This window comes from Scyliorhinus canicula, chromosome 9 (genome assembly GCF_902713615.1).
Source record: "Scyliorhinus canicula chromosome 9, sScyCan1.1, whole genome shotgun sequence".
Lineage (NCBI taxonomy): Eukaryota > Metazoa > Chordata > Chondrichthyes > Carcharhiniformes > Scyliorhinidae > Scyliorhinus > Scyliorhinus canicula.
In genome coordinates this window covers 159,742,332-159,758,732 of record NC_052154.1, presented here as the reverse complement: position 1 = coordinate 159,758,732, position 16,401 = coordinate 159,742,332, and the positions used below count along the sequence as shown (strand labels likewise).

Genomic DNA, 16,401 nt, shown 5'->3' with positions numbered 1-16,401 from the left:
GCAAATTTTTCATCTATTCGTTCATGAGATGTATCAAAGTTGACACCTTCCGCACTGTAAATTCTATGATTCTATCATTCATTTATGCAAATTCGTTATTCTCCTTGTGGTGGTGACCTTCTTGAATCACTGTTATTAGTGTTGTGTAGAGACATCCTCAGAGCTCTTTGGGGAGGTGTTCTCCAAGTTTTCACCTGTGTTTCGATGAAGCATTCCACATTTTTCCAAGTTGGCATTGTGGGAGTCTTGCAGTGAAGTTCCATGTACTGATGTTCTGCCCTTATGCTTCTAATGGCACTCATTGCCTGTTTGGCAGCTGGCTTTCAGAGCAATCCTTGACCAAAAATATATATATAGTCTAACAATGGCACAGAATGTAGAAGAGTGTTCCAGTTTACAAAATCTCATTGATTTCGAAGAAGAGTGTTCCAATATCGACAAATACATGGATAGGATGGGTATAGAGGGATACAGCACTAAGAAGTACTGAGGGATTGGCCAAGGGTGGTATTATGACTGGTACAGGCTTGCAAGGCCGAAGGGCCTGTTCCTATGCTGTATTGTTTTTTGAGGTGAATGAAGGAGCAGACTGGAAGAGTGAATGGCTGTGTGGTACCATTTAAATATTGGCGCAATGAGGTGATGGTGTGGCAGGACAACTCAATGTGATTTGATGTGTTCCTCACATGTGTATAATTTTTTTAAACTAAATTTAGAGTGCCCAATTATTTTTTCCAATTAAGGGGCAACTTAGCATAGCCAGTTCACCGACCCTGCACATCTTTGGGTTGTAGGGGTAAATCCCACATCAACTAGGGGAGAACGTGCAAACTGCACACAGACAGTGACTGGGATCGAACCTGGGACCTCGGCGCCGTGAGGCAGGAGTGCTAACCACGGCACCACCATGCTGCCCTCACACATATATAACTAATGAGCTGAACACCACAGGGTTTGCAGGTTCAGCTGCGTCACTCTCCAGCGAAAGTCACCCCGACTTCCCCTCCCTCCAGTTGCAGGAGGCTGAGTTATATTCAGGGCAACGATAGAAAATTACCAGCAATTATTATCAAAAGTAAGATGTAATTTTCCATGGGTATGAAGATATTGACGCGAAAACTCTCTGTAAAATAATATTATTTCTCCTTAAACGAGGTGAGCTAAATGCATATGTATTCTTTCACTATCAATCAAATGCATCATTACCGTATTATCTGCTCCTTTGTACAATGTGTTTATGTTTTGCATTTTTGTGTTCGTGTAGATTCAGAGCAAACCCCTTCAAGTGATCCAAACAGTGAATATAAGCCATCGGAAAATTCATCGGATGAGATAAAAGACAAAAGTAAGACAGGAACTAAAGGTGAGTCAAGGAGCAGAGTTGAAGAATGATTGGCTGTGTGGTAACATTTAAATATGGCACCGAGATATTGGCGCAATGAGGTGATGGCGTGGGAGAATAAATCCATGGGATCTGACGTGTTCCTCAAACATGCATAATTAATTAGCTGAACACCACAAGATTGTGGGCGCGATTCTCCGCCCCCCACGATGGGTCGGAGAATAGCGGGAGGGCCTTCCCGACATTTTTCCCGACCTCCCGCTATCCCCCCCCCCCCCCCCCCCCACGGCCGCCACACGACAGTAATCGCTGCTCGCCGTTTTTTTACAGCGAGCAGCGATTCTCCCCTATCCGATGGGCCGATTTCCCAGGCCTTTACGGCCGTTTTCATGAATTTAAACACACCTGCTATCACAGTTCGTGAAAACGGCCGCAAAGTGCCGTTCTGCGCAACTGTGCCGCCGATTGGCATGGGCCCGCGATTGGTGGGCACCGATCGCGGGCAGCGGGTCCGATTCCCGCGCACTCTTTGTCCCTCCGCCGCCCCGCAGGATCAGTCCGCGGGGCGGCTGAGGGGCATGACGGACCGCGCATGCGCGGGTTGGAGCCGTCCAACCCGCGCATGCGCGCCTGACATCATCGTGCGCGGCAGCCGCCGTGAGTCTTGGCGGCTGGGTTTAGCGAACGTTCGCTAAGCCTGTGCTGCCGTTCTTCCCGGGGCCGCGATACTAGCCCCGACCGGGGGGGTGAATCGGGTCCCGGGAGGGGGCGCGGAGGCTGCCGTGAAACACGGCCGGTTTCACGGCAGACTTTACGACTCTCCGCATTTGCAGAGAATCGGGCCCCGTCTGTAAAGTTCCGACAGTCTCCAGTGAAAATCACCCCGACTTCCCTTCCATTACTAGACATGGCCTCCAAAAGGGGGAATTCTGTTGCAGGCGACTCAAGTATATTCAGGGCAGCAATAGAAGGCTACCAGCAGTTATTATTAAAAGTAAGATGTAATTTTGCATCATTATTAAGCTATTGATGCAACACCTATCTGAGAAATAGTAAATCCCTCCTCGGATAAAGATGTAATGAGCTGAGCTAAATACATATGTATTCATTCACTATAAACTAAATGCACCATTACTGTAGTTCCTGTTCCTTTCTACAATGTGCTTACACTTTTGTATTTTTGTGTTTATGTAGAATCACAGAAAACTCCTTCAAGCAAACAAAATATTGCTGATAATCAAGGGGACAGTTCAATGGATAAGCCAGGAACTGAAGGTGGGATCAATGAAGAAAGAAATACTTTCAGCAAATTTTTCATCTATTCGCTCATGAGATGTGTCAAAGTTGACACCTTCCGCACTGTAAATTCCATGATTCTATGATGCATTTATGAAAATTCGTAATTCTCCTTGAGGTGGTGATCCTTCTTGAATCACTGCTGTTTGTGTTGTGTAGAGACATCCACAGAGCTCTCTGGGGAGGGGTTCTCCAGGTTTTCACCCCGTTACGAAGAAGCATTCCATATATTTCCAAGTTGGGATTGTGGGTGTCTTGCGGTGAAGTTCCATGGCTGGGATTCTCCCCTACCCAGTGGGGCGGGGAGGTCCCGGCGTAACGGAGTGGCGCCAGTGATTCCAGCGTCAGGCCTCCCCAACGGTGCGGAATTCTCCGCACGTTTAGGGGCTAGGCCCGCACCGGAGAGGTTTCCGCCACGCCAACTGGTGCCGAAAGGCCTTCGCCGGTCCGCGCATGGGCCGGTGGTGGCGGCGTAAGAAAAAGAGTTCCCCCACGGCACAGGCCCGCCCGCCGATTGGTGGGCCCCGTTCGCGGCCAGGCCACCGTGGGGCCACCCTCCGGGGTCCGATCGGCCCGCGCCCCCCCCCCCCCGGGGGCCCACTTGCGCCGCCAATCCCGCCGGCACCAGAGGTGCTCCAATTCCCGCCGGCGGGAGAGGCCTGTCAGCGGCGGGTCTTCGGCCCATCGGGGCCGGAGAATCGCCGCGGGGGGCACGCCAATCGGCGGGGCATGATTCCCGCTCTCGTCGATTCCCGGGTGGTGGAGAATTCCGGCAACAGCAGGGGCGGGATTTACGCCAGCCCCGGGCAATTCCCCGACCCTGTTGGAGAATTCCGCCCCATGTTCTGGTGTTCTGCCCTTATGCTGCTACATGGCACTTGTGATGAATGTTATCAGTAGTTGCTGTAACGGTACCGTACCTTTAATGCATTGGCCCTTTAAGACTGGGCTTGGAACCCTGGGGGTCTCCGCCTCTAGCTCCGCCCCCTGGAAACGGTACATAAGATGAGGCTCACTCGGCAGCATGTGATGAGCACACTTCTCGGCTGCTGTTCAGTTCTCAGATGATTAAAGCCTTTGAATCACCTATCTTCTCTCCTGTGTCGTAATTGAGGGTATCTCAATTTAATCATCTGACACATCAAGATGTACAGCGCTCTAAAGCCGGAGAAACTTAACCTGGACACTTGCTCACCGGAAGCCCCGGAAATGTTTTAATATTGGCTGCGGTGTTTTGAAGACTATATTGACTCCTCACCGACTGATGTCGACGGCGCTCGCAAGCTGCGTTTACTACATGCCCGGGTGGGCCGCCGACTCTCCTCCGCGTCGTAATTGAGGGTATCTCAGCACTCATTGCCTGTTTGGCAGCTGGCTTTTATAGCAATCCTTGACCAAAAATATATGTATATTTTATCAATGGCACAGAATGTAGAAGAGTGTTCCAGTTTACAAAATCTCATTGATTTCGAAGAAGAGTGTTCCAGTTGTAAAAGCACTCCAAGGGCAGAGGCCAATAGTTTTGTTTTCAGATTGTCCTCCTTGACTAACTCGAGATGAAAGATTAACTGAATAATCCTGTGTATTGGATCCTTTCTCGACTCCATCATGCTCTGATGACATGATGCCATTCGAAGATTTTGCTGTGCTAAAGTTGGATGTTACTTACACAGATTTGCAAGTTCTGCAGGTCTCCTCTATTGGTGGAAATGAACTGTCCCAGGCATTTGGAACAGATCAGAATTTGTCGCTTTCAGTAATGTTGCCAACCACTTTCCTGTTTTCCTTCTGTTACAGCAGCATGACTGGATTGAGCAAAACAGTCAGTTTCTTTGATTGAGTTAAGCTTCTTTAACTCAGAAAGGATTGAAGATTTTACAGCTATATAAATAATGTGGCTACAATCGCAGTTCAGGGGCTTGGAACCCTGAATTCCAAATGTTGTACACAAACTACAAAGCACAAGTCAGGCGCGAGATTCTCCGACCCCACGCAGGGTCGGAGAATCGGCGGGAAGCGGCGTTATTTCCGCTCCCGCAGGTTTTTGAATTCTCCCGCCGGTCATAAACCGGCGCTGTGCAGATCCCGCCGGCAGCCTGTGAAAACAGCTGGCGCCGGCGGGATTTCATTTTTTAAAAACTTACCTCAAATCTCCGGCCCGGATGGGCCGAAGTCCCGCCGACGTGGCCACGGGTCACGTCGGCGCAAATCAAAGTTGCTTTAAAACGGCGTCAACCATTGATGATGGTTGACGCCGTTCAGTGTCGGGGGGTGGGTTGCGACATGGGGGGGGGGGTGGGTTGCGGCATGGGGGGGTGGGTTGCGGCATCGGGGGGTGGGTTGCGGCATCGGAGGGGGTGGGTTGCGGCATCGGGGGGGTTGCGGCATCGGGGGGGGTTGCGGCATCGGGGGGGGGGGTGCGGCATCGGGGGGGGTTGCGGCATCGGGGGGGGTTGCGGCATTGGAGGGGGGTTGCGGCATGGGGGGGTTGGGTTGCGGCATCGGGGGGGGTTGGGTTGCGGCATCGGGGGGGGGGTTGCGGCATCGGGGGGGGTGGGTTGCGGCATCGGGGGGGTTGCGGCATCGGGGGGGGTTGCGGCATCGGCGGGGTTACGGCATCGGGGGGTGGGTTGCGGCATCGGGGGGGTTGCGGCATCGGGGGGGTTGCGGCATCGGGGGGTGGGTTGCGGCATCGGGGGGGTTGCGGCATCGGGGGGGCATCGGGGGGGGGTTTGGGGGCATCGGCGGGCAGAGAGGGGGGGCTACGGATGCCCTGGGCCAACGCACCGTCGCCCCCCCCTGTACGCCGCTGCCCCCTACCCCAACCACCACCCCCCCCTCACCACCCCTACCTCCCTCCAACGCCACGTACCCCCCTCCCCACCACCCCTACCCCCCTCCAAAGCCGCCCCCCATCTCTCGCAACGCCGCAACCCCCCACCCTCAACGCCGCAACCCCCCCTCATCGCCGCAACCCCCCACCCTCAACGCCGCAACCCCCCACCCTCAACGCCGCAACCCCCCTCATCGCCGCAACCCCCCCTCATCGCCGCAACCCCCCCCCTCAACGCCGGTACCCACACCCCGTCCCCCTCCCTCTGAAGGCCGGTACCCACACACCCCCCCCTCTCTCCTCCTCCTCCCCCTTCCTTCCTCCTCCCCCCTCCTTCCTCTTCCTCCTCCCCCCTTCCTTCCTCCTCCCCCCCTTCCTTCCTCCTCCCCCTTCTTCCTCCTCCCCCCCTTCCTTCCTCCGTCCCCCCTCCTTCCTCCTCCCCCCCTCCTTCCTCCTCCCCCCTTCCTTCCTCCTCCCCCCCTTCTTCCTCCTCCCCCCCCTCCTTCCTCCGTCCCCCCTCCTTCCTCCTCCCCCCCTTCCTTCCTCCGTTAGTGGGGGGGGGTGCGGCGTTAGTGGGGGGTAGGGGTGGTGAAGGGGGTAGGGGTGGTGAGGGGGGGTTGGGGTAGGGGCAGCTGCGTGCAGAGGGGGGGCGACGGTGCATTGGGCCCGGGCATCAGTCGCCCCCCTCTCTGCACGCCGCTGCCCCTACCCCAAACCCCCCTCACCACACCTACCCCCTTCACCACCCCTACCCCCCTCCAACGCCGCACCCCCCCACCCCCCACTAACGCCGCACCCCCCCCCCCCCCCACTAACGGAGTAAGGAAGGGGGGTAGGAAGGAAGGGGGGGAGGAAGGAAGGGGGGAGGAAGGAAGGGGGGGAGGAAGGAAGGGGGGGAGGAAGGAAGGGGGGGAGGAAGGAAGGGGGGGAGGAAGGAAGGGGGGGAGGAGGAGAGGGGGGGAGGAGGAGAGGGGGGAGGAGGAGAGAGGGGGGGTGTGGGTACCGGCCTTCAGAGGGAGGGGGACGGGGTGTGGGTACCGGCGTTGAGGTGGGGGGGGAGATCCGGCGTTGGGGGGGGGGGGGAAGACCCGGCGTTGAGGGGGGGGGGACCCGGCGTTGAGGGGGGGGACCCGGCGTTGAGGGGGGGGGACCCGGCGTTGAGGGGGGGGGGGACCCGGCGTTGAGGGGGGGGGGGGGAAACCCGGCGTTGAGGGGGGGGGAGACCCGGCGTTGAGGGGGGGGGGACCCGGCATTGAGGGGGGGGGGGGTTGCGGCGTTGCGAGAGATGGGGGGCGGCGTTGGAGGGGGGTAGGGGTGGTGGGGAGGGGGGTAGGGGTGGTGGGGAGGGAGGTAGGGGTGGTGGGGAGGGAGGTAGGGGTGGTGGGGAGGGAGGTAGGGGTGGTGGGGAGGGAGGGAGGTAGGGGTGGTGGGGAGGGAGGGAGGTAGGGGTGGTGGGGAGGGGGGTAGGAGTGGTGGGGAGGGAGGTAGGAGTGGTGGGGAGGGAGGTAGGGGTGGTGGGGAGGGAGGTAGGGGTGGTGAGGGGGGGTTGGGGTAGGGGGCAGCGGCGTACGGGGGGGGCGACGGTTGGCCCCGGGCATCCGTTGCCCCCCCTCTCTGCCCGCCGCTGCCCCCAAACCCCCCCCCCCCGATGCCGCAATCCCCCCCCCAAATGCCGGAACCCCCCCCCAAATGCCGGAACACCACCCCCCCCCCAAATGCCGGAACACAACCCCCCCCCCCCCAAATGCCGGAACACCCCCTCCCCAAATGCCGGAACACACCCCCTCCAAATGCCGGAACCCCCCCCCAAATGCCGGAACAGCCCCCCCCCCAAATGCCGGAACACACCCCTCCCCCCAAAGGCCGGAACACCCCCCCCCCCAAATGCCGGAACCCCCCCCCAAATGCCGGAACACCCCCCCCCCAAATGCCGGAACACACCCCTCCCCCAAATGCCGGAACCCCCCCCCAAATGCCGGAACACCCCCCCCCAAATGCCGGAACACACCCCCCCCCAAATGCCGGGTCTCACACCCCCCCCCAAATGCCGGGTCTCACACCCCCCCCCCCCCCAATGCCGATCTCACACCCCCCCCCAAATTCCGGGTCTCACACCCCCCCCCCAAATGCCGGGTCTCACCCCCCCCCCCAAATGCCAGGTCTCACACCCCCCCCCAAATGCCGGGTCTCACCCCCCCCCCCAAATGCCGGGTCTCACACCCCCCCCCAAATGCCGGGTCTCACACCCCCCCCCCCCCAAAATACCGGGTCTGTCTCTCTCCTCCTTTAAAAAACGCCGGGTCTCACCACTTCCGCTGCTGGTGAAACTGACGCGTATTGCGTCAGTCAGCTGCTGGCCCCTCCGGGAACGGAGAATGCCAGCTTAAAAGAAGGCCCGGACGCCGGAGTCATGCGCACCGATTTTTCTCGCCGGAAACCCGCGTTACGACGGGCAACGGAGAATCCCGCCCCAGATTTGCGAGGGAGGGGGTATGCGGCGAGCTGCATGTACCGATTGATGGTCTGACTATAGTCAACGATCATCCTGTTTTTCTCCCCGGTTTTTACCACTATCACTTGGGCTCTCCAGGAGCTGTTGCTGGCCTCAATAATACCTGCCCATAGCAGCCGCTGGACCTCAGACCTGATGCTGGACCTCAGACCTGATGAAGGTCCTGTCCTGGGTACTGTACCGTCTGCTCCTGGTGGCGACGGGTTTGCAATCCGGTTGAGGTTCGCAAACAGGGAAGGTGGGTCGACATTAAGGGTCGTGAGGCCGCATACAGTAAGGGGTGGTAGGGGCCCGCCAAATTTCAAGGTTAGGCTCTGGAGGTTGCACTGGAAGTCCAGGCCTTGTAGCAGGGCAGTGCAGAGGTTTGGGAGAACGTAGATGCGGACGCTGCTGAACTCTACGCCCTGGATAATGTGGGTGGCAGTGCAGGGAGATTCTCTGGTTGGTGGGGTGGACCATGAGGGAGCAGCGCCTTACCGTATCGGGGTGGATAAAGCTCTCAGTGCTCCCGGAGTCCAGAAGGCAGGAAACCTTGTGCCCGTCGATCTTCACCATCGTCGACGCAGTCGTGAGGTTGTGCGGTCGTGTCTGGTCGATCGTAATGGAGGCCAGGCGTGGCTGATCGGCGGCGGTTGCAGGCGATGAGCAGCCCGATGAGGTGTCCGACAAACAGGAATCCTGAGGCGGGGAAGATCGCGGCACCCACGGGCCGCACGTGTCCTGGGGCGGCAAGATGGCGCCACCGACTGGCCACACGTGTCCTGAGGCGGGCAAGATGGTGGTGCCCACGGGCCGCACGTGTGAGGCGAGCAAGATGGCGAGGAAGATGGCGGCGCCCAAGGGCCGCACGTGTTGTGAGGGGAGCAAGATGGCGGCGCCCACGGGACGCACGTGGTCTGCGGGGAGGAAGATGGCAGTGCCCGGGGGTCGCACATGGCGGCGACAGAGCGGGCCTGGCACACAGCAGCAAAATGTCCTTTCTTACCACGGGCTTTGCAGAGCGCTCTCTGTGCCAGGCAGTGTTGTCGGGGGTGCTTTGACTGTCCGCAGAAGTAACACTTGGGTCCCCCAGGGTTGTTTGGTTGCCATGCGGCGCCCTGGATAATGTGGGTGGCAGTGCAGGGAGATTCTCTGGTTGGTGGGGTGGACCATGAGGGAGCAGCGCCTTACCGTATCGGGGTGGATAATGCGGCGCAGGCCTGGGGTTGGCTGGGGGCGGTTGCTGACGGGGTGCATGGTAGGGCGTTCGCTGGCGGGGTCCATGATGTCCAGGAGGGGTGGGGTCCACCCCCGTACCTGTAGTAAAGGGGCCTTACCGTAATACCCGTGTAAGCAGTGCAGTATATACAAAATAATACAACAGTGGTGACTACCACATACCCATTTGGAAACAAATGGACTCCTTAGTGACAGAGAGCATGCTTTTGTGAAGGGGAGGTCGTGCCTCACCAACTTGATCGGGTTTTCTGAGGCGGTGACAAAAATGATTGATATGGGGAGCGCGCTGGATGTTGTTGATTTGGACTTCAGTAAAGCGTTTGACAAGGTGCCTCATGGCAGACTGGTACAAAAGGTGAAGTCACACGGGATCAGAGGTGAGGTGACAAGATGGGTACAAAACTGGTTCAGCCACTGAAGGCAGAGTGTAGCAGTAAAAGGGTGTTTTTCTGAATGGAAGGTTGTGATTAGTGGTGTTCCACAGGGATCGGTGCTGGGGCCTATGTTGTCTGTCGTATACATAAATTATTTGGAGCAAAATGTAGCTGGTCTCATTAGTAAGTTTGCGGATGACACCAAGGGTGGTGGAGTGGCAGATAGTGTTGAGGACTGTCAGAGGTAAGAGCAGGTGATAGATAGGTTGGAGATTTGGGCAGAGAAATGGCATATGGAGTTTAATCTGGATAAATGTGAGGTAATGCATTTTGGTAGATCTAACATCAAAGGGGGCTATACAGTAAATGGCAAAACAATTAGGAATATAGAAAGTCAGAGAGATTTTGGCGTACAGGTCCTCAGATCTTTGAAAGTGGCAACACAAGTAGATAAAGTCGTCAAGAAAGCATATAAAATGCTTGCCTTCATTGGACGGGGCATCGAGTATAAAAACTGGCAAGTCATGCTCCAGTTCTAGAACCTTGACAAGGCCGCACTTGGAATATTGCGCACATTTCTGGTCACCACAGTACCAGAAGAATGTGGAGGCTTTGGTAGGGTGCAGAGGATGCTTAACAGGATATTGCCTGGTCTGGAGGGTGTTAGCTATGAGGAGAGGCTGAATAGACTCGGACTGATTTGATTAGAGCAATGGAGGTGGAGGGGTGACCTGCTATAGGTCTACAAGATTATGAGAGGCATGGAAAGAGTGGATGGGCAGGCACTCTTTTCCAGGGAGGAGAGGTCAGTCACTACTGGGCATTGGTTTAAGGACTGTGAGGCAAAGTTTAGAGGAGATCGTGTGTGAGGCAGGTTTTTTACGCAGAGGATGGTGAGTGCCTGCCAGGGGAGGTTGTCGAAGCAGATACATTAACGGTATTCAAAAGGCATATCAACAAATACATGGATAGGATGGGTATAGAGGGATACAACACTAAGAAGTGCTGAGGGTTTGGCCAAGGATGGTATTATGGCTGGTACAGGCTTGGAGGGCCGAAGGACCTGCTCCTGTGCTGTATTGTTTTTTGAGGTGAATGAAGGAGCAGACTGGAAGAGTGAATGGCTGTGTGGTACCATTTAAATATTGGCACTATGAGGTGATGGTGTGGCAGGATACCTCAATGTGATTTCATGTGTTCCTCACACATGTATAATTTTAAAAAATAAATTTAGAGTGCCCAATTAATTTTTTCCAATTAAGGGGCAATTCAGCGTGGCCAATCTACCTACCCTGCACATCTTTGGGTTGTGGTACCAAGGTGAGAATGTGCAAACTCCACATGGACAGTGACCCAGGGCCGGGATCAAACCTGGGACCTCGGTGCCGTGAGGCAGGAGTGCTAACCACAGCACCACCATGCTGCCCCTCACACATGTATAATTAATGAGCTGAACACCACAGGGTTTGCAGGTTCAGCTGCGTCACTCTCCAGCGAAAGTCACCCCGACTTCCCCTCCCTCCAGTTGCAGGAGGCTGAGGTATATTCAGGGCAACGATAGAAAATTACCAGCAATTATTATCAAAAGTAAGATGTAATTTTCCATGGGTACGAAGATATTGACGTGAAAACTCTCTGTAAAATAATAATATTTCTCCTTCGAGAAAGATGTAACAAGGTGAGCTAAATACATATGTATTCTTTCACTCTTAACCAAATGCATCATTACTGTATTTCCTGCTGCTTTGGACAATGTGTTTAAACTTTGCATTTTTGTGTTCATGTAGATTCAGAGCAAACCCCTTCAAGTGATCAAAACAGTGATAATAATCCATCGGAAAATTCATCGGATGAGATAAAAGACAAAAGTAAGACAGGAACTGAAGGTGAGTCAAGGAGCAGAGTTGAAGAATGATTGGCTGTGTGGTAACATTTAAATATGGCACCGAGATACTGGCGCAATGAGGTGATGGCGTGGGAGAATCAATCCATGGGATCTGATGGGCGCGATTCTCCGCTACCCACGACGGGTCGGAGAATAGCGGGAGGGCCTTCCCGACATTTTTCCCAATCTCTCGCTATTCCCACCCCCCCCCCCCCCCCTCCCCCACGGCCGCACCATGACACAAATTCTCCCCTGGCCGATGGGTCGAGTTCCCAGGCCTTTACGGCCGTTTTCACGAATGCAAACACACCTGCTCTCAACGGTCGTGAAAACGGCCGCAAAGTGCCGTTCCAGACAACCATGGCACCGATTGGCACGGCCGCACCATGGGATCAGTCCGCGGGGCGGCTGAGGGGCATGACGGCCCGTGCATGCGCGGGTATGACGCATATGCGTGATGACATCACCCGCGCATGCGCGGGTTGGAGCCGTCCAATCCACGCATGCGCGTCTGACGTCATCGTGCGCGTCAGCCACCGTGACCCTTGGCGCACGGGCTTAGCAACGGTCGCTAAGCCCACGATGCCATGCTTCGCGGGGCCGCGCTGCTAGCCCCGCCCGGGGGGAGAATCGGGTCCCAGGAGGGGGCGCGGAGGCTGCCATGAAACACGGCCAGTTTCACAGCAGCATTTACGACTCACCGCATTTGCGGAGAATCGCGCCCGATGTGTTCCTCACACATGCATAATAAATGAGCTGAACACCACAAGATTGTGTCTGTAAGGTTCTGACACACTCCAGCGAAAATCACCCCGACTTCTCTTCCCGCCACAAGGCCTCCAAAATGCGGAATTCTGTTGCAGGAGACTGAAGTATATTCAGGGCAGCAATAGTAGCCTACCAGCAGTTATTATTAAAAGCAAGATGTAATTTTGCATCATTATTAAGTTATTGATGCAACACCTAACTGAGAAATAGTAAATCTCTCCTCGGATAAAGATGCAATGAGCTGAGATAAATACATATGTATTCATTCACTGTTAACTAAATGCACCATTACTGTAGTTCCTGTTCCTTTATACAATGTGTTTACACTGTTTTGTATTTTTGTGTTTATGTAGAATCACAGAAAACCCCTTCAAGCAATCAAAATAATGCTGATAATCAAGGGGACAGTTCAATGGATAGGCCAGGAACTGAAGGTGGGATCAATGAAGAAAGAAATACTTTTCGCAAATTTTTCATCTGTTCTCTCATGAGATATGGGCAAATTTGACACCTTCCGCATTGTGAATTCTATGATTCTATGATGCATTTATGCTAATTCTTAATTCTCCTTGAGGTGGTGATCCTTCTTGAATCACTGTTGTATGTGTTGTGTAGAGACATCCACAGAGCTCTCTGGGAAGGGGTTCTCCAGGTGTTCACCCTTGTTACGATGAAGCAACGGCAACATTCTTCCAAGTTGGGATTGTGGGAGTTTTGCGGTGTTCCATGTTCGGGTATTCTGCCCTTCTGCTTCTACATGGCACTCATTGCCTGTTTGGCAGGTGGCTTTTCCAGCAATACTTGACCAAAAATATATATAGGGCGGGATTCTCCGACCCCCCGACGGGTCAGAATCGCACGTGCTGGTTGGCTGCCACTGGCAGTGGCCCCGGCGATTGTCCGGCCTGCAATGGGCAGGTGGCCGTCCGTTTCCAGCCGATCCCACCGGCCTAAATTACAACAGGTACTTACCGGTCTGACCTGGAAGCGCGGGTGGCCTCCGGGGTCCTCGGGGGGGGTGGGGGCGCAGGGGGATCTGGCCCCGGGAGGTGCCCCCACGCTGGCCTGGCCCGCGATCGGAGCCCACCGATCCACGGGTGGGCCTGTGCTGTGCGGGCACTCTATTCCTCCGCATTGTCCCTTACAACCCAAATATCTCCGAGATATTGGCGCAATGAGGTGATGGCGTGGGAGAATAAATCCATGGGATCTGACGTGTTCCTCACACATGAATAATTAATGAGCTGAACACCACAAGATTGTGTCTGTAAGGTTCCGACACTTTCCAACGAAAATCACCCCGGCTTCCCTTCCCGCCACTAGGCATGGCTACCAAAATGGGGAATTCTGTTGAAGGAGACTGAAGTATATTCAGGGCAGCAATGTAAGCCTACCAGCAGTTATTATTAAAAGTAAGATGTAATTTTGCATCATTATTAAATTATTGATGCAGCACCTATCTGAGAAATAGTAAAACTCTCCTCAGATATAGATGCAATGAGCTGAGCTAAATACATATGTATTCATTCACTACTAACCAAACGCACCATTACTGTAGTTCCTGTTCCTTAATACAATGTGTTTACTCTGTTTGGTATTTTTCACCGGAGGGGGTGTTGCTAGCAGCCGCTGACTGGTATGACACGATTCCCGCCCCCGCCAAATCTCCGGCGCTGGAGAATGCGGCAGCCACCGTGGGCGGGATTCATGCCCCCCCCCCCCCCCCCCCCCGGCGATTCTCCGACCCGATGGGGGCTCGCCGAATCCCGCCCGTGTTCATTAACGGCAGAAAAACTGCCATCAAAAGGCCACAGATTCACCGTCTTGCAGGTGGCTGGCATTCAGCTATCATGGAGCTCGCAGCTCCAGCTGCCGATACGGCTCCCCGCACTTCCAGATTAGAGGCCGCGCATGTGCATGGCGGTGGACTCCAGCGGCCGCGCCGTGCTCCATGGCGGACACGTACCGCGGACCTGGACCGCAGAAATAGTGCCCTCAATCTGCCACTCGTCCGATCCTGATCGGCCACACAATAAAGTTTCAGTGTGGGGCCCCCCCTGCCCTCCGATCGGCCCGCCCCCGACTATGGCGGCTGCGGCTGAGCCTGCAGCTACCTCGCGAGTATCCCGAATGGCTGGACCACATTAGAAATACGCCGTCAAGGCTTTGCCGGTCGGGCCAGAGAATAGCGGGGCGTGCCTCCAGCAATGGCTGCAGCCGGTGGATACGCGGCGCAGCGGACTGCCCGGGTACACCGCTTTTCAAGGGGTGGAGAATCGTGGAACTGGCGCTGTCCCGATTTCATGCGTGAAACTGGATTCTCGCCCCAGTGCCGAACACGATTTCACCAGCGGGGTGCAGAGAATCCAGCCCTATATCTAATTTACTTGAGATTACACAATGTTTTTGTCTCAACTACGTTTTGTGGTAGTGAATTCCACAGATTCACCATCTTCTGGGTGAAGAAACTTCTCCGTACCTCAGTCCTAAAATGTTAATCCCTTACCCTAGTCCAGGACTAGTTCTTGGCAAGTAGGATTAAGGTGAATCCCAAGGCTTTTTATTCATGTGCAAAAAATAAGAGGGTGGCAAAGGGAAGGATTGGACCCATTAAGGACAGTGGGCGAATCTATGAGTTGATCCAGAGGAAATGAGCGAGGTGTTAAATGCATACTTTGCATCAGCGTTCGCCAAAGAAAAGGATTTTGTGGAAGTTGATTCTTGGGTGGGGTGTGTGGATAATCTAAATCATGGCACTCGCCCTCCCCTTCCCGGCACTCGCCCTCTCCTCCCCGGCACTCGCCCCCCACTCCACGGCACTCGCCCCCTCACCCCTCCCCAGCACTCGCCCTCCCCTCCCCAGTGTCATAATATACACCAGTATATCATGGTGCAGTCACACACTGATGGACACACACAGGGACCAATCAACATGTACAAACACCGCAGCCAATCACCAGTTAGAATACACACACTATAAAGGCAGAGGGCACCAACACTTCACCCGGCACTCGCCCTCTCCTCCCCGGCATTCGCCCTCTCTCCCCTCCCCTGCACGCCCCCTCACCCCGGCACTCGCCCTCTTCCCCCTTTCCAGCACTCGCCCCCTCCCCTCCCCAGGACTCGCCCCCTCATCCCGGCACTCGCCCTCTCCCCACTCCCCGGCACTCGCACTCTCTCCCCTCCACAACCCGCCTCACACCCTCTCTCTCCCCTCACAACCCCCCTCCACACACACACCTCCCCCTTCAGACCGATTGCAGCCATGCTGTCACTTCTCCTGCGGCCACCCCACACCGTGACCAACCATCAGCACTGGTTGACGCCATTATAGAACATAGAACATAGAACATAGAACAGTACAGCACAGAACAGGCCCTTCGGCCCTCGATGTTGTGCCGAGCAATGATCACCCTACTTAAACCCACGTAACCCGTATACCCGTAACCCAACAATCCCCCCCATTAACCTTACACTACGGGTAATTTAGCATGGCCAATCCACCTAACCCGCACATCATTGGACTGTGGGAGGAAACCGGAGCACCCGGAGGAAACCCACGCACACACGGGGAGGGCGTGCAGACTCCACACAGACAGTGACCCAGCCGGGAATCGAACCTGGGACCCTGGAGCTGTGAAGCATTGATGCTAACCACCATGCTACCATGATTAAACGTGTTTTAATTTACGCCGGTGTGACCCGTGGTCACGTCGGCGGGACTTCGGCCCATCCGGCCAGGAGAAATCAGGCAGCCCCGGGGCCCATAGCGTCGCGCCGGTCCCCGCCATTCTCCGAGGCAGGCGGCGCGATTCACACAGTAGCCAGAATTTGGGGGGATCAGAGAATTAGGCGGACAGTGGGGGCGGGATTCGTGCTGACCCCCGGCGATTCTCCGCCCCGGCGGGGGGTTGGAGAATCCTACCCACGGTCTCAGCGGTTGGGAACCCAGCATGGCGGCTGTGGACTGTGCCCAGTGCTGCCACAATCGGGGGGGGGGGGGAGGCGTGCTGCTGGCTGGGGGTCTGCGGTGAGGGCTGGGGGATTGGTGGTCGGTGGCGAGGGGATGTCTAGGGGGGCACTATCTGACAGGTTGGGTCCACGCATTGATGGCGCCGTATTGTACAGCACGACCGCTGCAGGTCGTCACTGTGCGCATGCGCGGCCTCTGAC

At 55.7% G+C, this 16,401-nt stretch overlaps 1 protein-coding gene across 1 annotated transcript in view; it reads left to right on the top strand.

Moving 5' to 3' along the window:
* The window catches only part of LOC119970954 (dentin sialophosphoprotein-like), a 165,850-nt gene that overhangs the window by 133,016 nt on the left and 16,433 nt on the right, over positions 1 to 16,401 (top strand). The window contains exons 24-27 of the mRNA XM_038806066.1: positions 1,265 to 1,363; positions 2,537 to 2,617; positions 11,363 to 11,461; positions 12,582 to 12,662. Of these exons, the coding sequence (XP_038661994.1) occupies positions 1,265 to 1,363; positions 2,537 to 2,617; positions 11,363 to 11,461; positions 12,582 to 12,662 (360 nt within the window). The remainder of the gene's footprint in view (positions 1 to 1,264; positions 1,364 to 2,536; positions 2,618 to 11,362; positions 11,462 to 12,581; positions 12,663 to 16,401) is intronic.